The sequence below is a fragment of the Lytechinus pictus genome, chromosome 14, assembly GCF_037042905.1.
Source record: "Lytechinus pictus isolate F3 Inbred chromosome 14, Lp3.0, whole genome shotgun sequence".
Classification (NCBI taxonomy): domain Eukaryota; kingdom Metazoa; phylum Echinodermata; class Echinoidea; order Temnopleuroida; family Toxopneustidae; genus Lytechinus; species Lytechinus pictus.
This window is the reverse complement of record NC_087258.1, coordinates 12,176,224-12,198,615: the sequence shown is the minus strand read 5'-3', so window position 1 is coordinate 12,198,615 and position 22,392 is coordinate 12,176,224. Positions and strand designations below refer to the sequence as shown.

Sequence of the window (22,392 nt, the reverse complement as noted above, 5' to 3'; positions counted from 1 at the left end):
GGAGTCTATATATATGTCACGAAAGTTTGACAAGCAAAATAAAGTTCTTAACTTTGCGTATGTACATAATCCACTATAGAATATCTTTTATGGCTCTCAAACGGGGCGGGGGGGGGGGGGCATAGGCTGGATGTGCCACCACATGAATTCGCCACTGATATAAGCAAACTGGTAGCATTCTTGGGACTGAGTCCCCTCCAAGATCGACCATTTTTCAGTCGAAATCGTAGTTCAGCACCACTTCGCAGACGCTTTCTGCACGGTTCAGAATCTATTGAAAATGCCCACCAAATCACAATGGACAGATAAGAGGTCATTGTCGAAAGTTGGTGGACCGGGACAGCACACCGTCTTAAGATTCTGACCGGATGAAAAAACTGTAAATATGTCGTTTGTCCAGAGTCCAAGACGACACTGCTGTTTTGATTCACCGATTTTCGACAAAGGCTTTGTCGTTATGAAAGGCTTTTGACAAAGGATTCTCTGCGTTATAGAAAGCGTCTGCGAAAGTGATTGACGAGATGGTCTACAGTGCAACGATCCCGGAACATGCAAACTAGCTCAAACCTCCCGAAGTGATAATCCTTTAATCACCTTAATGATGCTCAAAATAAAGCAGAACTGTCTATCAATCGCGCACAGGCAAGCCTCCAAAACATGTCACCATTTTTCATCAGTAATTTCCGTCTCCATATTTTCTACGTGTCTTCTTGACACGCGATCTTCATGATCAGATCACGATAAATATATAGTGCTTGCCTCAAAGGTTAAATGATTTTTACCCCAGTACAGCTTGCATAAATAACGGCGTGGTCCATAAATAACGACATCATCAACAAAAACAGCGAGAGTGCTGTAGCAACATGGGTGACATGGAGATCAAAACCCATTGGATCAGGTATAATATTCCTTCATTGCATGCATAGATAGTGTTTGAAAGAGATATAATAAGTCAATCGATCGATCAATCAATCAATCAATCAATTTATTAATCGATCAATCAATCAATTTCTAAACCAACTTATCAATCAATCAATCAACTAATGAATGAATGAATGAATTAATTAATTAATCAATCAATCAATCAGTCAATCAATCAAACAATCAAACAAGCAAGCAATCAATCATTAAAATCAATTAACCAAAATACTAATCAATAAATCAATCAATCGATCAATCAATCAATCAATCATTCATTCTATCAATCAATCCGTTATTCAATCAACCAACCAACAATTGATTTACTAATCAATCAATCAATCAACTAATGAATGAATGAATGAATCAATCAATCAATCAATCAATCAAGCAATCAACCAATCATTGAAATCAATTAACGAACATACAAATCAATCAATCAACCAAGCAAGCAACTGATCAAATGAACAATCAATCAATCAAGCAATGTATCAATCAAGCAATGTATCAATCAATCAATGTATCAATCAATCAATCAATCAATCAATGTATCAATCAAGCAATGTATCAATCAGTGGCGTAACTACGGGAGGGGGGCATGGGGGGCACGTGCCCCCCCCCCAATCGGCTGGCAAAAAAATAAAACGGGGAAAAGGAGAAAAAGAGGGAGAAAGGAAGAGAAAATTAGTGGGAAAGAAGAAATTATGAATTTTATATTATAATTTATTATAATTATGTTATATTACTGTATATTACATGAATAAATTTTTTTTGGTCATAACTTTATGAAACATAATTTGCTCAGGGCCTTAGTCTTCATTGTTCTTGGTGCTCGCATCGTCAGTTTAACTAGATATAATAGATCAAATATGTTTTTCGGATTACTATAGTTTTCAAGTATATTTGAGAGACGTGACGTTGTCAAATCAAGTCAATATACACCAAATAGGTTTCCTCGCACTTCGAGCTATTATTGTTTTATGTAGCTTCTTTTTCATGACTACTTAAAGTGATCGCCCCATTTTAAGGTCTTAATATAAAACATTTCCTGTCCGTGCTAACGTTCGCATTAAAGGATTAGTGAGATATGTCTGCTCTTCATGAATTCCTAAAATCAGTCCTTAAATGTCCCTTTTTCCTGATCTGAATATCAAAAATTTTCAGCTCGCGCTTCGCGCTCGCATCATTTGGTTAGTGAAATACGTATGGTCTTATTGTATTCCTACAAACAAGCCTTAGAATGCCCCTCTTTAGGTCTGAATTTCCTAAATTTCAGCTCGCGCTCGCAATATTTGATTAGTGAGATGCGTAGGCCTATGTTAATCATGATTACAATGACTACAAGTGCTTCCTGTGTTTAGATATAATTGTAACAAAATCAGCAAGCGCTTGGCACTCGCATTAGATGAATATGGTGAGATATGTATACTCTTAATTGATTCTTAAAATATAGTCCTTAAAATGTCCCTGTTTGGAGTCAATATATACAAAAATTTCAGCTTGTGCTTCGCGCTCGTATTGGTTCTTTAGCGAGACAGGTATGTAACATGATAACAAAAATTTGCTTATAATGTCCCTTTCTAGGTCTGAATGTGAAAAATTTTCAGCTCGGGCTTGGCGCTCGCATTATTTGATCAGTGAGATACATATCCGTTTAATGGCACTGTCCTTAAATGTCTCTTTTAGGTCAGTATACCTGGCAACTGAGCGCGCTTCGCGCGCTCACTAGGTGACTCAAAATTTTTGATGGTGCCCCCCCCCCCCCAATGCCGTGACCCACGGTACGCCACTGGTATCAATCAATCATTGAAATCAATTAACCAACATACCAGTCAATAAATCAATCAATCAATCAATCAATGAAATCAATCAATCAAACAAGCAATGTATCAATCAATCACTGAAATCAATTAAGCAACATACTAATCAATCAATCAACCAATCAGAGTAAATCATCAAACTTGAAATAAGGCCGCTTTCAAAATCATTTGCCCGGAGGCACATTAATTTTATCGCCCCGGACCGCGGTTCTGATTTTTTCTTTTTGTTTAGATATACCGGTATACCATCGCAATAAGAAATTTGCAAATGTCTCAAACAGAACTATTATAATGCCTATGAATATGATAATATTACAGACTTGCTGAAAAGCAGTCTGTTATGACTGAATGTAAGTTTTACCGTGATTAAATAAATACAATACAATACAATACAGATTTAAATCTTTCTTATTCAAGATCCATAACAAAGATAACTTAACAAAAATAATTTACATTTATTTTATGTCATCATTCGTATAATTTTATTTCAAATTATAGGGCATCTTTCAATTCATGTATTATTACAATAATCTCTACTTTTGCATGAGTTAACAACTGGCGCTCCAAAAAGATGATAAAAGTGTATTCAATCCTTTCGCCTAATAAAAGTAGGATCTAAATACCAATTTCTCTTTTACCCAATGAGTCGATTAAGAAATAAAGTGCATTTGATATCGTTTGCCTCTGACCTGTCTTGGAACGCATTCAAGGAACAACCTCCCCCAAATGCCAATTTGCCAATCAAAGATGTCGTCAATGTCTAATGATGATCGTTATTTCGCAAGAGTTAGACTAAATTATTGAATGACCTTCACAATATCTTAAGAATGCAAACGTGGGGGGAAAAAATCAGATATTCGACGTGGGAGTAATGATTGACGTTAAGAAAGTCCTCATAATATTTACGAGTACATAGGGGAGGGTGATCTGATTTCAAAGATGCGGGTAAAGGGGCACTCGACTTGCCCCCCCCCCCAAAAAAAAAATAAATAAATAAACTACCGAGAAAAGGCCCCCCCCCAAAAAAAAAAAGGGGGGAAATGAGAGAGAGAGAAAGGGGAAATAAGTAAATTATGAAACAATTTTTTGTATTAACGTATTAATGGGGGTATAGATTCTTATATAATTTCAATCATGAATTGAAATCTAATTCTATATATCTTTATAGGGTCGGAATCTTTCTGTTTCTACAGTTCTGACTTTCTCTTCATCTGATACTTTTTTTTTAATCCAGTTCTTCCTGTTATAATAATAATGATAATAATAATAATAACAATAATTGGATTTATATAGCACTTTTCATGAGGTGCTGATATTGGCAAGTTAAGGTTTATAGTTTATACAGGTGTGTTTTAAGAGGTCAAGAGAAGAGATGTCTGAGTCGGGAGATGTTGGGAGTTTGTTCCAAAGTCGGGGGGGGGGGCAAGAGATTGAAAAGAATTGAAGCCGGTCTATTTTTTTATTATTTAGGAATGATATGGGAAGGAGCAGATGTAGAACGAAGGGAGTATGTTGATCTTTGTTGCTAAAACAGTGAAAAAATGTGAGAAGAAAATGTGGTTGACAGAGATTTATAAGTTTGAACAAGACTTCGATAATGTATTCTTTCAGGAACAGGTAGCCAATGAAGTTCATTTATAAGAGGGGTATAAGCATGACACCATGTTTGTTTGTTTTTTTGACAGAGTAAGCGTGCACATTTATTCTCAAGGTGTTGAAGTCTTCCAACATCTTGTTTACTGATACCCGATAGGCAAACACCCACCATGCATAGTCAAGCCTGGGGAGCACAAGTGCCCTAACAACATTAGAGCATGTCTTGTGTCCTCGCCTTTTTCTTTCTAGCTCTCTCTAAACAATCAAATTTTTCTTTACATTTTCTTTATTTTGTAAGTGTTTTTTTTTTAAATTTCTTTGTTGGTTTCTGTACAACCACTCTGTCTTTCATTTTTTTAATACTTTACGACGTTTTTTTCTATTCTGACTCTCCCTCCATATCCATTTTGATTTTTTTTCTTTTCAATGCGTTGTTATTTTATATATGTAGTTTTCTTTCTTGTGTGAATTCCATGGTTTCTTTCTCTCTCCCTCCTGTCCCATATTTCGTTCATTCTTTCATTCTTTCTTTGTTTCTTTGTTTCTTTGTTTGTTTGTTTCTTTCTTTCTTTCTCTCTTTGTTTCCTATTCTTTCTTTCTTTCTTTCTTTTCTCTTTTTTTTCCTTTTCTTTCTTTCTTTCCTTTTCTCTTTGTTTCCTATTCTTTCTTTCTCTCTTTTTTTCCTTTTCTTTCCTTTTCTCTTTGTTTCCTATTCTTTCTTTCTTTCTATCTTTTTTCCTTTTCTTTCCTTTTCTCTTTGTTTCCTATTCTTTTTTCTTCATTATGTTTCCATCACCCACCTTCATTCTTTCGTCAACTCCCCCTGTCTTTCTTTGCATCCCATTTAATTTTTGTATCCACTTTTTTTTTCTTTCTTTATCACTCTTCTCCCATCGTTATCTATCATGGCGCCCGTTGCTACGCAGAATTGTGATAAATATTCCATTCCCAAGATTATTGAACGGACAGAATTCTTCAGAAATTGATCCATGTTCATAATTTTATTTCCTTTCTCAAATGAATTATTTATATAAGATGCATGCATTAATTTAAGTTTCATTGAGCTTCAAAGAGATTTCAGATATAAGCCTCTTTTATTTTATCCTATACTTTTAACAATATATAAAAAAAGAAGCACCGCCTTCTTAATATAAATGATTCATAATGGATTATCTTATTATTCTGGGAATATAATCACCAACAAGATATCTCAAATGCAACTTTTACGTGGGTGAAAAGATTTTGCACATGACACTCGCACGTAATTAAGGTGTATTTTCCTGATACAAAATAATGATTTGAATTTTTTTTCACACAACGTGTCCTCCAAGCATATCGCGTCCATGATTTACTTTCCTGTGATATAATACATGTATATATTTAAAAAATAACAATGCTATAACCTTAGGTGCTCCCCCCCCCCCTTCGTGTATAAATTACTCATTAGTTATTTTTTATAGAGAAAAACATAAATATATTAGCGAACATTAAGATACATGAAAATCGTCGAATGAGAACAGTTATGAAACGGTTATGAAAAGAACTTATATAAGAAGCATTTTCATGTTTATATCATTCATAAAACCATAACGAAGTGATCTCACGGTCCATGGTGCTCTCAAGGAACGTGTACACATATTTGACAGGGAGTGTGCATGGGAATGTACGTAATAGGGTTTATTTCCAATTGGTCTAACTCCAATTCGTCCAATTACCAACTCGTCTACTATCATTTGGTCCTGGCCATCAGTTCGTCCACTATCCACATGGTCTAAGTGCCATTTCGTCCAATTGCCAATTCGTCTAATAACCAGTTGGTCTAATAGCCATTTAGTCCATATAACATGCATTTGGTCGAATTGGACTAAATGTTAAATCAAGCGAAATGAATAAAAGAAAATGGGTATCAGGCCAACTGTGGTTATGAGACGAAATGGTCAGAGACGAACTGGTGATTAGACGAAGTGATTATTGGACCAAATGGCTGAAAGACGAAATGTTGATAGACGGAATGGCATAAGACTAAATGAAAGGATAGACCATGTGATGAGTGGACGAGATGGCAATAGACGAATCGGCAGTTTACCCGTTATAGGCGGCGGGTGGAGGGGGGGGGGGGGGAGGTGTACAGAACAATATTTAGTCATGTGCATACTATTCGGGATGAAGTGGGAGATCGAGGGCCGGGGGTGCTGGTCGCCCCTTCATCTAATATACCGTTTAAACGTGCCTTTACAGAATTCCTATCTCAGGGGAGCGTTTCATGAAAGGACTTTCGGATATTTTATCCGACAATTACCATAGTATCTGTACTTCTCGGCCAATCAAAATCAAGGAGAGTAGTCAGATCTGACAACATGTCGGATAAAAATGTTGATGAAACGCGGGTGAAACACCCGGGGGGGGGGGAGAGCCAGTCAAATATATTGCTGTACAAATGCGTGACCCCCCCCCCCAAAAAAAAAAAAAAAAAAAAAAAAAAACGCGTTTAAAGGTGTTTTTTCAGTTTTGAACGAGGGCCTCGCGTGCGCTCGTTAAGGGTGTCAAAAACACCGATTTTCAAGAAAAATGGTGGTTTTGAAAGACTGGTCAATGGTCAATCGCTGGGTAAAGCGTAATGAGGGTATGTTTTTTTTCCAAAGCTTATTTTTAAAGACTAGCCAAACGTGTTTAGGGTATGTTTTTTCCTCGGGGTCATATTCTGGCGACAACTTGTTCAGGGGCCAAAATGTGTAAATAAAGGCCGCGAAAAACAAGGGGTTATTTTGCACACAGAGAGAAAAAAAAACTCGTTTATTCGTACATCAATACATTTGACTCCCCCCCCCCCCCGGGGTGAAACGCTCCCCGGATCAGGAAGATGGTCACCATTCTCCTCTCGGATAGTGAATTACATTCGATCCTCTGTAATCTTGCCGACAGCCAGCGTACTCGGGACTTTCCGGATACCTAGACTTTCCGTTTCCGCACTCGAACCTCGCACCCCGGACACGTTCATGGTCGTCACGCCGCAGCGTGGATGATGTCTGCCTCGTGACCAGTTTCGGACATTGACCGCTACGATGTATTTTAGGATAAAGCATGGGTCCATGGATAAAGGGAAGGCTGGAATCCCTTGAATATATTCCGTTTGGCGTGTTGGTCAGTGGAAGAAGCATTGGATGGTCTTGTTAATTTTATGGTGAATAAATTTATTGAGCATGCAATATACAGGGAAGGTGCATGTACTTGCATTACACAGAGGCAGTGTTGTAGTCAAGGCTCAAACCTCCAAGGCCAAGGCCAAGGCCAAGGCTTTGATACCCAAGGCCAAGGCTTCAATACCCAAGGCCGAGGCCAAGGCATGCAAACCCAAGGCCAAGGCCAAGGCCTGAAAACCTCAAGGCCAAGGCCAAGGCCAAGGCATTTCAAACTTTCAATACATGTATATGGAACAATGAGACAACAATGCTTAGGCGGCAGACATGACACACAGGGCAAAATGTATTAAAGGTGTGAGCGAGCTAAAATTTTGACCCTTGTACATGTAAAACAAAAAGAATTTCATGATAGATTTAGACATTATTAAAATAATAGTATAGTTACCTTTGTACATTTAGTACATTATTTTTCTAGGCAATTTACATTGCAATAATTATCATTACCACGGTCATCTGATCCTGGCATTCTCAACGGAACCCACTGAATGTCTTTCTCCACTCCCTGGGACAGGGGAGGCAGAACGTTTTTTTTGGGGGGGTGTCAAAGCCTCAAAATACACTTATAAGTCAAAATGAAAGCCTTTTTAAAGTGATTTCTAATTGATAAGACTGATATTTTGATTTAGGCTTTACTTTTCTGCCAGAAAGCGTAGCGAGCGAGGGGTTTTGAAAAAAAAAAATCAATTCTGAAGTTGTAAAACTCGATTTTCGGTCAATTATGGCGCTAATCACTGTTAAAAGGGCATCCTTGCGAGATGTTGCCAGCACGAACCACGAGCTCAAACTTCTGGACATTTTGTGTAATGAGAAATGAAAATTAAATATTCCGAGCTGTTTTTGAACTCATGAAAAAGATGTGCATCTTACTAAAGAATTAACGTGAACGTGAAGCGCGAGCTGAAATTTTACTGACCAGAAAAGGAAGCTGTTCTGGACTGCATTTAGTGACTCATAAATAGGATACATTAAACTCAACAATCAAATAATGCGAGCGCAAAGCGCGAGCTCAAAAATTTGTGATATTCTAACCTGAAAACTGGACATTCTACGCATTTTTTTTTTGTAAAAGGAAACAGAATGAGTACCTTACTTAACAATAATTTATGCGAGCGCGGTCCAAAATTAGGTGATTTTTAATCTAAAATGTATTATGTTTTACTCTAAAAATGATACACTAAAAAAGGGCACATTTGATTTGGAAAAAAAGGCATTTTCGATTTTAGAAAACGGGCGTTTTTTCGTACAGGGAATTTTTCAGGGGGGGGGGCAAGAGAGCACAAAGCGCAAGTTGAAATTTTCAAATGCTGACCTGAAAATGAGTCATTTTTAGGACTCTTGTCAGTTTTCATGTTTTTTTTCTGCTTACAACCAATATTAAATTTCAATTCTCTTTTCTTGTATCTTCTATTAATTTACCTCAAAAACCAGAATAAAGAATACTAAAAAATAAAGTTATATTCAAAAGGATATAAAATAAGCGGGGCACACCCCACACCATTAGTTGGGGGAGGTTAAATCTTAATTATTTCTTAAAACAATAAAATAAGAGTTTTCTATGAAACCACACTGACACAAAAACAAATATTTTGTTTGTTTCCTTGAAACTGTAGTGAAATGAAATTCACTGTCGAACCATATGATTAAAAATAAGTAACCTTTTTTTTACTCTCTTTTGTCAATCTGAGACACTATACCCCCCAAAAAAAAAAAATAGATGTACTGCCTATCAACATATTAACTGATTTAGCAGTATATTCTGCTAAACCAGCCTCCCCCTTCGCCTCTCTATCTCTCTTCCCATTCCTCTGTCTTGCCTGTTGTGTTCAAGTTTACCAAATATTTTCAGAATATCAATAAGACTTAACACATTATTGTTGGTCAAAGATAATACAAGGAAAATCCTAATGGTCCATAGAAATCATCCTTGTTATCACTCTTTAGAGTTACATGTAGCTTTTCTTAAAGTATGGAAATTGTTGTCAATATTGCAGTCAGATCTGTCAGAATTATTCCTGTCATAAAATCACTATGATATTTATCATTATCATTATTATTGATTTTGCCATTATCATTTTTAAACAACATATTACCAATTATAATGTTATTTTTCATCACTTCTGTTTTCTTTGTTACTTAATTATGTGATGATAATTCTTGATAATTAAAATTGATGGCACTTCTAAGTACACTTACTACTGCTACTGCTGACTGGTAGTATTGACCATTAGTGTCATTAGATATACAGAACAATTTAAACATTTGTAACTACTATAAAAAAAAATGAAAGTACAAAATATAAAATGCCTTGAAAAAGCCTTGAAAATGCCTTGAAATGCCTTGAAATTTCAAGGCTCAAAATCCTCAAGGCCAAGGCCAAGGCCCTCTCAAGGCCAAGGCTTGAATGTTCAAGGCCAAGGCTTTGAAAAAGTAGGCCTTAAGGCGCCTTAAGGCCAAGGCCGAGCATCAAGGCACTACAACACTGCACAGAGGAAGGGGAAAGGGGTGGGGGGGGGGTAGCGAGGGGAGAAAGGGGGAGGGAGAGCCGGGGGCGGGGAGAGAGGGAGGAAAAGGAAAGAGAGGGAGAAAGAGAGATATATATGTAAATTAAGAGTGGAGGGGTGAGTTGCATGGTGGGTGGGGGAGAGGAATTAAGTGAAAACTAATGAAATTGTAATTCAGGTAATAAAATCCCACACAAAACTATATGAATCTTATAATAAGCTTGTGATCAGACCGCTGTCATTTTGTGATCATTTTGAAAACCGCGGCTTTGCTGATGACAAAAACTCCTTTCTTGAAAAAATCTGAACTCGATAATGGTAATGGTAATGATTTTGTTTTACCTGCTTGTAAGCAAGCAACCACTGAGAGGACCGACGGTCACCTTCGAGGGACCTGGTAATGAGGATTAATGCCTTACCAAAGGGCACTTATGTTCGAGTATGTCGAAGACAGTTTTTAGAAATGAAATACAAAGCTAAATGCATTCGGTGAAATTCTTATGCTGATGAGGGTTTTTCATTTTGACATATTATATAGAAAGTCTTATATCTATATTTCTTTCTCTTTTTTTTTCTTTCTTTCTATCTTTCTTCCTTTCTTTCTTTCTTCCTTCCTTTCTTTCTTTCTTTCTTTCTTTCTTTCTTTCTTTCTTTCTTTCTTTCTTTCTTTCTTTCTTTCTTTCTTTCTTTCTTTCTTTCTTTCTTTCTTTCTTTCTTTCTTTCTTTCTTTCTTTCTTTCTTTCTTTCTTTCTTTCTTTCTTTATTTCTTTCTTTCTTTCTTTCTTTCTTTCTTTCTTTCTTTCTTTCTTTCTTTCTTTCCTTCTGTCTTTCTTTCTTTCTTTCTGTCTTTCTTTCTTTCTTTCTTTCTTTTTTCTTTCAGTCTTTCTTTCTTTTTCTTTATATCCACCCATCCATCTAATATCTTCCTATTTCTCGTTCTATCTTCAAGCTCCCTCTTCTCCGACCCTTTCCTCAACTTTATGCAACAAGTCTGGAGAGGTGTATGCAAAAGAAGGCCCCGATGAAATTCAATGAGGTTGGCTGGATTATAATACGGGATTGATGAGTGCCGAGTCTGACACGAGGCGTCACGTCTTCGCCATCACTCAGGTGCAAGACTCATCGTCGGTACTGGGTGTCTCAATAAAAATGGTCTTTCATGTCACTTACTTCAAAATTTTGCCATTTTAGGACAGCAATGTATACCGCTATATATATATATTTCCACAATACCAATGATAGAGTTACTCTATCAATACTCTAATATAATACTAAATAATACTACAATAATATAATATAATACTCTAATAATAATTTACTTAATCTTTAATGGATTTTTCCTCAAACCTTTCCCAATATTTTTTTCTGCTTTTTTTCCAACAAACTTTTCTTCAGGGTGAACTTCCCCTTTAATACCATAAAGATTGAATCAAACTATGACTTTTCAATTTCATTGATACGACAATGTTGCCCCTACAGTAATAGCATAATGAGCCAGAAAATTTGAAGGGGTCAGACATGGCGTATGGGCCAAAATTTCTTGTAAACTGTGAGCGAGCGAAGCGAGAGACTGAGAGAGCAAAAAATGCCCTTCTTAATACCAAAATCTAATTTCGTTATAGATTTTGCCATGATATTAAGTAAATATCTTATTTCAGCCTTTATCTTTTACTTTATTTTTTCTTTCTCTTTTTTTTTCTTAGTCATGAATGGGGGGAGGGGCCCATGGCCTCCATGCAGTCCCCCATCTGTGCGCCAGGTGTGCCCAGCTATTGGACGTTGATAATCGATGCGCTTCTTGTTGACTTTTTCTTGAAATAAAGTGTTTATTTGCATATCTCTCTTGTACACTCGAAATCCAATCTAATCATATTTGAAGGAATGTGTTGTCGGAGGGACACTAGATAGAATTCCTATGAAAATGACTATAGATTCTTGTGTTTTTCCCCAATCTTAACAAGAGACCAGTCACAATTTTTTTAAATACAAGTTACACTGTAAAAAATGAAGTGCTATTTTAGCACTTACAGTGCTTGTATAGTGATTGCACTACGAGTGCTGATTTTCTAGTTTAAATTTGAACTAAAAAATCAGCACTCGTAGTGCAGTCACTATACAAGCACTGTAAGTGCTAAATTAGCACTTCATTTTCACAGTGTATTTATTCAGATTTGTTTTAGTATTGTATGTAATTTCATGAGATGGTGTGTACTGCACCAGGTAAATGGAAATGACATGAATACTAATGAGAAGATGCAGGAGAGGACTTGAACCGAAGATGTCGAATGACCTATTAGTCATACGACATGGGGGCAACCCCTCAGGTAAATGGATGGAAGACACAGTCATGTCTAGATGGAAGGGAATGAATGATAAGGGTTTACATTTTCATGAGACGCTGTGTACTGCACCAGGTATATGGAAATAGCATGCATACGTAATGAAGAGAGGCAGGGGAGAACTTGAACTGGAGTTGTCTTGACCGATTACTCATACCTTGGTCATACCTGTGTGGTAGATAGAATATCCTTTCACGTGCCGTCGTGGTGGTAGGGTGGGGGGGGGGGGGGTCAGCGATTGCCCTGTAGAAGGGCGGGGGGGGGTGGTTGGTTAGAGCAGGAACGCCTAATACAAACTAAACGTTATGATGAGCTCTTATTATAAAATCCGTGCTTACATAAAGGTTTGCTCCAAACATGACAAATGTAAGGGATTCATTGCGTTTGTAGGCCTATATGGGGGTGGGGGGGGGGGTGTCTGTTGAAAAATGGATAGAAAATAACTCATATTCACATTTGATAGGGGTAAAAGTAGTCATGCATAGGTCTATGGCGTTTTAGGTAGGTACATACACACTATAATCATGTTAATATTTCTCTGTTCTCACCAACATAAAATAAGGATTAGTAACACTTTATTATCCCTTATGTACTGTAGGGAATGGAGTAGAAGGAAGATGGTGGTAGGAGGGGGGGGGGTCTGACCTGCAGATTCAAAATGGCTTCGGTTTATAGTGAGAGTTTATTATTTATTTATATATTATTATTATTATTTTCATAGACCTGTTAAGTCCCCCATGCCCATCAGCAGACTCCACCCCCCCCCCCTTCGTCTCAACCTTTCAAAAGAAAGGAAATAAAAACAACGACAGCAAAACACACCATTAAAATCAAAACTGCATTGCTCGTTTTGAATGAGAAAATACAATGTAATGCGTTCAGAAGCAGTCGCCCAGTGATTAAAAACGACCCACTTTTTGAATGTTACTCTTTATATCATGGCATATTACGCTTTACATCAGGTGGGATAGAACGCCTATCAACATACGAAAGTCTGTATAAATCAACATCAAGAGAATATAGAACCCTTGGAATTTTATATCAAGAAAATAAATATTGATTTTCCTCTCTTGTGTCTCCTATATTTGGAAAGGAAGGATGTCGGGGATATGAAACATTATTCAAGGAGTGTTGTGACGTATTGAGACGGACCTACGGATTCGCCAGGGTCTGGTGTAAATAATATGAAACATAAAAGACCGATGCATCGAGGGGGATAATGGGAATGCCCCTATATTTTTTAAACATACACCTGGGCATTGTGGTTAAAAATAATTTTATGCTGGTACATATTTGATGACTCGTGGCAATATTAATAACTAAGGGTACCACTTTTCCTATATTTTTGTATATTAATACTTCTTTTTAGTGGTTAGTTCAGATTGACATTCAAACGCCTTTATTTTCAATTGGATTATCATTTACGTAATAAGGGATGATTGCGAAGGGGCTTTTTATTTTATTTTTTTAAAACTTACTATGGAAGAGAAGACATCGCAGCCCCTAAACATTGACTCCATGATACCCCATTTTTTACCCCTCTTTATTTATTACTTATTATTGTTGTTGTTGTTGCTTGTCACATTAAACAAAAATAATATCACTTTTTCCCTTGCCAATTTGTTTTCGGCAAAAATGACGTCAAATCTTGTAATTATTTTTAAATTTTTTTTTTTTTAACAATACAAATCTACTAAATTTGAACAATTTCTTGGGGCCCCTCATGGGGCCCATTGTGAAATCTCCGTCGTTTTAAGGGGTGTGGCTATCAGAAAATAACTGCCTTTGGGTTGAACATGGAAACGTTTTCAAGTGACCATGCATGGTGTTTAAATCTATAGACCCCCCCCCCCGAATGCAAATCGTGATAGGTCAGGTCTCATGCTAATGTCTATAAAACCTTGCTTGCGGCGATAAAACTGGACAAGAATAGTGTCAAGATAGGATAAGAGGAGATAGCGACCGATTACTCATAGTGGCCATTGCCGTCCGGGGGAAAAAGGCATTTAGAAGGGCAGAGATGTAAAAGATGAGGAACCTGGCGAAGGAGAGTGGGTGGGAAGGTGGAGAGGGGGAGAGAGAGAGGGGGTGATAGATAGGTCATGTAGGTTTAATGCCAATTCGTCCCAACTCGTCTACTATCAGTTGGTCTACCATTGGTTGTCCACTATCTACATGGTCTAATTGCCATTTCGTCTTATAACCAGTTGGTCCAATAGCCATTTAATCCATATACCATTTTGTCTCGTTGGACTAATAGTGTTAATTAGGCGAAATTAATAAAAAAAATTGATATTAGACCGACTGGTTATGAGACGAAATGGCAGACGAACTGCATTTAATTACATGAAGTGATAATTTGACCAAATGGTTGTTAGACGAAATGCTGATGGACAGAATGGCATTAGACTAAATGAAGGTTTACCATGTGATGAGTAGACGAGTTGGCAATAGACGAACTGGCAATTTACCGATAGATAGAGAGTGGTGGGGGATGGAGAAAGATAGTATGAAAGAGAGAATGAAAGAAAGAGAACGAGAGAGAGAGAGACGGGGGGGGGGGGGGCATGCAGATATTAAATAAATGTTACCAATTTCAAAACATCATACTTTCAAGAGATGTGAAGTACCAATCACATAATATATGCTGGGACAGGAGCGGGGGCATGTAAGTAGATTTTAACAAAATTAATTTCAAAACATATCGTACATATATATATGTTTTATTTATTTATTTATTAGGTGGTCTGTCATGAATATGACAGATCACCTTTTATATTCGTCAGAATTTTTAGGTGGTCTGTCATGAATATGACAGATCACCTTTTATATTCGTCAGAATTTTCTTTATTTTTATTGCCAAATTTTGTCCCCACTTTATCTCAAAATCGGGCCTGTCAATTTTCTTGATTTTCATGTCATGGATGGACATCATTATGGACATGACTGTGTAACAATGCTTTTCAAGGTTATCAAATCATGATGACGTCATCAAGGCGCCATTTTGTAAAATTAAATGATTGATCATATCATCGCAACAAATCATTAAAAATCATCCATATTTGCATCATATCATGTTCAGGTGACAGGTCATCAGGACATGTCATCAGAGGTCATGCAAAGGTCATGACGCGCACGTACGCGCGCGTCAAAATTTTAAAATTCCCCAAATCGACCGTGGTCAAGTTTGGGTACGTTTCAGGTCATTTTGAACATGTCAACAATTTGCGCGCGCACAGGTATGCGTGTGCGTTCTTGCACCTACCATCGGTATGCATCTTCGAGTCATCATTTATTTTATGTCTGTCCATTGTCCATTATCTTCTGATTAATTTGATACCTCATTCAGCCTCTTACGACCAATAATACGGGAATGCGCGTCCTTTCAAATTTGCATTACTCGCGCGTGCAAACTCGCAAAATAAGTCATAAATAGGCAAAAATATGCCTATATAAAATTCACTGTAGCTCTTCAGGAAGTCCGTTGACCCCCAATTTTTCCTCACTCTTGGATATAGTCAATATCTCATTTGGAGATTTCGTAATCAAGTCAAAATTACGTTAACATTGAAAATTATATATTTTCGCAACATACGTCAACGTATTTATGCATATTTGACCGTATCTTCGTTATTAGTGTTAAGTTTTCTCCAAAATTTTGATATGATGTAGTGAAGACAATTATCTACAAATAACGTGCGAATAATTTTCACTTTCGACCACAGCATCAATATGTTATGAATTGTTTAATTTTTTTTAAAAAAAAATTCTGGGCCTAATTTTTCAGAAATTTTTTAAGGAATTTTTAAAAAAATCAATTGTACGGTCTTGCTGAAAATTTCAAGCCCACGTGCTTTGCGTTTTTTATGTAGGACAATTTTTTGGAATTTTGCCGGAACTTTTTAGGGGTCATTTTAACATTGTAAAATATCATTTATGTATTTTTTAGTAAACGCTGCAATGTTGAAACGCTCTTAGGTTGCAAAATTTCATTTCGGACATTTTGCGGAATTTCCCGGATTTTTTTTTTATTCGGTCATTTTTAAACATTGTGCAAATTAGTTAATTACACATTTTTTTCCGAAATTTCAAAGGAAATCGCCTGTATTTGAATCTTTTACATGACTTTTTTCATTAAAAATCATCAACAAAGAATTTTCAAGTAAATGTGAAAGCCATACACAATTAATGGATCGTGAAAATTTTACGTAAATGTTTAGAAATTTGCGGAAATTTTTACAAAAAAAATTCTGCATAATTCTTTATAAAAAACATCACCGATGAGTTTTGAAGTGAATGCTGTGGTATTGTAGCATTGTGAAACTTTTCATTACAAATTATTGAAATTTAGCATATGTTGAATACAAATATTTAAGATATTTTTTTCAAAAAGTATTACCTATGAATTTTCAAGTCAAATTCTGTGAAATCAATACCCTCTGACATTGTGAAAATTCTTGCTTGAAACTTAATTGAAATCTAGAAAAAAATTGCGGACAGTACAAAAATTTTTTAAGATTTTGAATAAAAAACATCAATAATGAACAACTGTCCAGTAAAAATTAGCTGCTGTGAAAATTAAGGCGCCTTTCATTGAGCAATTTTTGAAAGCCAATTTCGGTAAAATCGTCTGAAATTTTCAAAAAGTTTTCATGGCGTTTTACGTGCCTCAAACTTCATTTCGTATTTACCATCTTGCATTATCACCATCATCACGATTGTCATCACCACATTAATAATCACTTTAGTCATGGTAAAAATTTATTCCCATGATATATTTGATCAAGATTTTCAAATAGATCATATCTAAATGAATCATTTCATACAACATGAGCCGACACTGAATGGAAAATCATGACAGACCACCTAATTCGTCCTCCTGACGAATTAAAATCTAGTTTATTTATTAATTTACTTATTTATTTATCTATTCATTTATTTATTTATTCATTCATTCATTTATTTATTTATCTATTTATTTATTTAGTTACTTATTCATTCATCCATCCATCCATTCATTCATTCATTCATTCATTCATTTATTTATTTGTTTATTTATTTATTCATTTATTCATTAGTTATTTTTTTTATTCATTTATTTACCACTCTTTGGATGGAACACCCTATCAGCAAATACTGTTTTTCGTATAGGGGGACCATGTGAATTTTCTACCGTCCACATGATACCCATTATACTATTTGACCATTTCCACCTTCCCCTTAACCTTAGGCCTAAAGTCTATTTTCAGCACAGGAACGATGCACCGGGAACGGAATATACAATTAAAGTCAATGGAAAATCAGATTCTTTCAACATGCTCAAGTAAAAATTAGGATTCTCTCGCCTGAGTTAGAATACACCACAAAAGTGGCGTCGATGGGTGGGTCGATGTCCCCATGTGACTATAAAATCCCCTCCCCCTTTCCTGGATTCGTGATAACCCCTCCCCTTTCGTCCCCAAATGGTTTTAAAATTTTCAACGAGCTCTCTCGTGTCCGTTTCTTACTTCTTTTGACATCTACGATCTTTTGCTTATTTTATCCTATCTGTTTTTAACTTGAAACAAAATCGCAGCGAATGAGTGTGCACACCTTAAGGCGGCGCTCTTAATAATTTTATCATAGTCTATTACACTCTTGCCAGTTTCTGTTTAGCCGACTTTTTTCCCCTTTTCTTCGATTAAAATTCTATTTTTCATAATCTCTCCTTTTCAAGATCCAAGCAACCAACTTGATTTTGTAATAAGTCTTAACATGCCTTAAGGTTGGGTACCTGAAATTCATGCTGATCAAAACATGTTTACTCGTTGATTTGTATCGCTATATGGTTTTGTGGTTTAATTTTCCAGATTGACATGTCTCCAAAATATGAAAATATATATAAAAAACATATTGCACAAAGGAGGCAATGTGTACACGAGGAAGTATCTTGCACGCCAAATTCCCCGAGAAACTCACAAAGCAAGACTAATTAGGAGATTAAGGAAAGTATTACGAGCCATTAGACAAGCAAATATTATGTCGAACGGAGTCATATTACAAAAATGTGAAGACGTGCGCGAATGCACGAAATCAAAATGTTGTCTCGATCGATGATGATAATGTTTTTGATTTACTTCGAAAAATATTTTTTTTTTCCTGAAAAGGAAAAGAAATGATACACACACAAAAAAACCGGTGAATAAAAAAGTGTTACACAAAGTTTATTGTTATTAGAAGAAACAAATTCCATTACAAAAATGGATTTGATTCAGAATTTTTTTTTTCAAGTGAATATGGAGAGTTAAAATTTGATCATTTTGTAAACATGTAATGAAAAGATAAATAAAGGGCTTTATTCCGTTTCCTTCTGATGCGAAATTAGGGCATTTATTTCGCATTCCCGATGGTATTAAGATTATATTTATCAATTCGAATCCTGATCAGAGGCTGCGGAAGCGGGGGGGGGGTTCCAAAACCATGTACAAAAACGTAAAAATGACCATATTATTGTGATTTTTTGCATGGTCAGCCCCCCCCCACTTTTGGCTCAGTCCCCCACTTTGAAAACCGTTCCGCGGCCCCTGCGGATCACCATTAGACAAGCATGATGACGTGCGCGAATGCACAAAATCAAATTGTTGTCTCGATGATGATAATGGTTCTTTATTGATTTTAAAAAAGTTTTTTTTATTTGCATGAAAAGGAAAAATAAATGATACACAAAAAAAAACAGTGAATGATAAAATGGTAGCACAATGTTTATTGTTATTATAGAAGAAACTAATTCCATGCATTACAACAATGCGTTTGATGAAGAAAAAAAAGTATTTCAATTAAATTGGAGAGTTTAAACTATCATTTAAAAAACATGTAATGAAAGGATGAATAAAGGGCTTAATTCCATTTCCATCGGATGCAGAATTAGGGCATCTACTTCATAAATGCATTCCCGATAGTATCAAAATTATGTTTATCTATTCGAATCCTGATCAGTCCGGTACTCTGATATGATGGATAAAATCATGATAGAGTGAAATGCGGATTAAAAATACGAACATGCCAAAAGGAAATATTACATAACTTGAATCTCATTATTCTTACTTATTTGATTTTCCCTAACCAGACGCGTTGAAATAAAAAAGTGAAAGGTAATACCCCAAAAAAAAATCGAGGGTGAGGCAAGCGAGAAAAAAATTGCTTGGAACTTTTTAAATTTGCGGTCTGTCCTGTCAGAAAGATTTTCAAAATATTATTTTAGTTTGTCAGGGTTCAATTATAGAATAACAGAATTATGAGTCTCAACATTTTTTTAATAATTCAATTTGGTGACGGCTCATGCAAACATGATTCCCGCGTTCTCACCGTAAGCTGAAAATCATGTTACCTGTGCATTATATACTTTATCATCATGCAGATATGGAAACAGAGTTCACCTTAAAACAGGCAATTTGTATTTTCCATGAATATATTATGGAGCTATACTCCAATTATGTTGTGTTCTCATGTGATTCCGATATTTACTCTTTTTCATTGTATGAAAATCTGTATTTCCGCATTTGGACCGGAAATGATTTTTGTTAAATAAAATTTATTTTATTCTGTATATACTCTCTTTCTGACATCACAAAATCAACGCTTAATTTGAAGTATCATAACTCTATTATCTTTTCATGGATTTCAATAGAACTGTAACAATATTTGTCTCATTTTATGTTTTTATCAAAACGAAATTCATATTTGCATTATCAGGGTGGACTCTTTGCAAATTTAAAAGCTAACCCCCCAGGTTGCTATTGATTTCATATATTTCAGTGCAATGCAATACCAGTCATCGGCATTCACATTTCGTTAATACTATCTATTTCTTTGGTTGTATAAGATATAAGGTTTTGATATATCCTGTTTGATCGATGTGGTTTCGTAATTCCACCGCTTCCACGACGATCAAATTTTGTTGCTTCTTTTTATTAAATAAAATACATGCTTTGTAATAAACCCGCATCATTGATTTTGAACTGTATATCATTCTGACATTATTTCGAGAAGTATGAAACATCATGCTATTTTGTGTTTGTTATATGGATAATTAAAGCAAACGAAATGAAACAAGTTTTCAATAAAGAAGACAAAGAAAACATAATATCGGAAATGTCATGACCGCAACCATTATTTTGAAGAAAGGAAATTTTTCAGCGCAATTTTCTCATTTCATGGTGGTGTAGAAATCGTTTTGATTTTCGTGGTCATGAAGTAGGCATTTTATTGACGAATTATTTTCAAGGGAAAATATTCTTACCGCAATAATCACTTCAATAGATTCATGATACATAAATGTATATGTTTTTGTGACTATAGATTTATTTACCCCTCATATTTCCATTTTACATGTTTTTAACAAGACTGACATACTAGTACTAGGATACCATTCATGCCATTATAGGGACCTTTCAAGTTATGAGATATTTAAAAGCACGAAATTCAATAAAATATTCTTCACAATGGGTTACAATTAAAGTAGATGCTATATACTGTTATGTTATGTTATGTAAAACGAAGCAAAGGTTTGCAGGAAACTTCAGTGCAGTTATTCTTTCCACAATAAACTTAATTTGTACATTTCAAAGGAATTATTTTATCAGTTATTGAAAGGTGTTCATGCCAATTGGCGTACAGACTTTTTTTCGGGGGGGGGGGGTGGAAGCATGGGCCTTCCAAAGATTCAAGCTCACTACACCAAGAAAAACGGGGAAAGGAAAGAAAAAAAGGAAAAGGATGAAAATTAATATGATATAATTTTCTGAATATTATGTCAAGATCTTATACTTCTTTTAAATTAATGGTCACAGTTTTTTTCACCGTGTGCCATGTATGACCCCTTTTATTGTTTTATATAGTCCCATGCAAGTTTCATTCCAAAAGGAGCCGAGTCCACTTTCATAGAGTTCAAATCTACCACTTTCTCTTATCCACTCAATTTTTTTTATACGACAGGGCTATTTTCTTTGATAATTTAATAATATTTCAATGAAAATCCAGCTGCAGCAATTAACTTCAATTTGTAACAAATTGCTATGAATTCAATTTCCATTCTTTTAGCTAAATTTGGTTTGAACCTTACAGTCAAATCGCCGTTTCGGCACATTATTTTAAATGAAGTCATGATTTACAATAAGAAATTTAACATGAAACATGCTAAAAGATGCTAATGGAAAAGTACAAATTTGCATCTTTTCTGAACTGATTCTTTTAAGTATAACCCTTACCAAATTATTCAAAACTATATATAAGAAATTCAACACATTAACACCGATGGAAGAGTAAATTAGCTACAACAATTTATATACTTCTCTTTCTGACTAATATTTTATGTCTAACCGAAATACCGACGCGACGGTTGTGTTTCCCCCTATAACACAATGCATCACCCTCTATAACAGCACCTAATTGTATCTTAATTGCAAAGACAATGATTATTCTGGTTAAATAATTATTGTTGAACCTGGATGATGGAAGGGAACAATAGATGTTGCGGTGTTATCTCAGACATGTTCTGTTTTTATTCCTCTGTCGTATAAACGGATGTGGAGTCGAAACCATGTATGCATGCCTATGACATCATCTATACAGAAGATGGTTGACTATTCGATTGTTTCTACATAGCTTCCCCCTGCTGGAAGTTCATCCTGTCGAAAATTTCATTCCATAAATAGCCGAAAAATAACAAAAATATGTTGGTGAAGGTTTAAGGAAAATCCATTCACGATTAACAAATATTATTTAGAATTTTATTTTTTTAATTGTGACGTCATAATGCGAGAGCACCTTCCCCATACAGCGAGTAGTAAACAAATCAATGAGATGTCATTCCCCCAATCCAAATGTTTTGAGGAGGAGAAGAAGACCAACAAGAAGAAGAAGAATTAAAAAGGAGGAGGAGGAGGAGAAGAAGACGAAGAAGAAGAAGAAGAAGAAGAAGGAGAAGAAGAAGAAGAAGGAGTAGGAGGAGGAGGAGAAGAAGAAGAAGAAGAACGACAAC

General features: G+C 35.6%; 1 protein-coding gene across 1 annotated transcript in view; it reads left to right on the top strand.

Annotated features, from left to right (window-relative positions):
- Positions 1-22,356, top strand: part of LOC135156723 (uncharacterized) — a 38,604-nt gene extending 16,248 nt beyond the window's left edge. The window contains exon 3 of the mRNA XM_064109759.1: positions 22,248-22,356. Coding sequence (XP_063965829.1) covers positions 22,248-22,356 — 109 coding nt within the window. The remainder of the gene's footprint in view (positions 1-22,247) is intronic.
- The last annotated feature ends 36 nt before the right edge of the window (positions 22,357-22,392 follow it).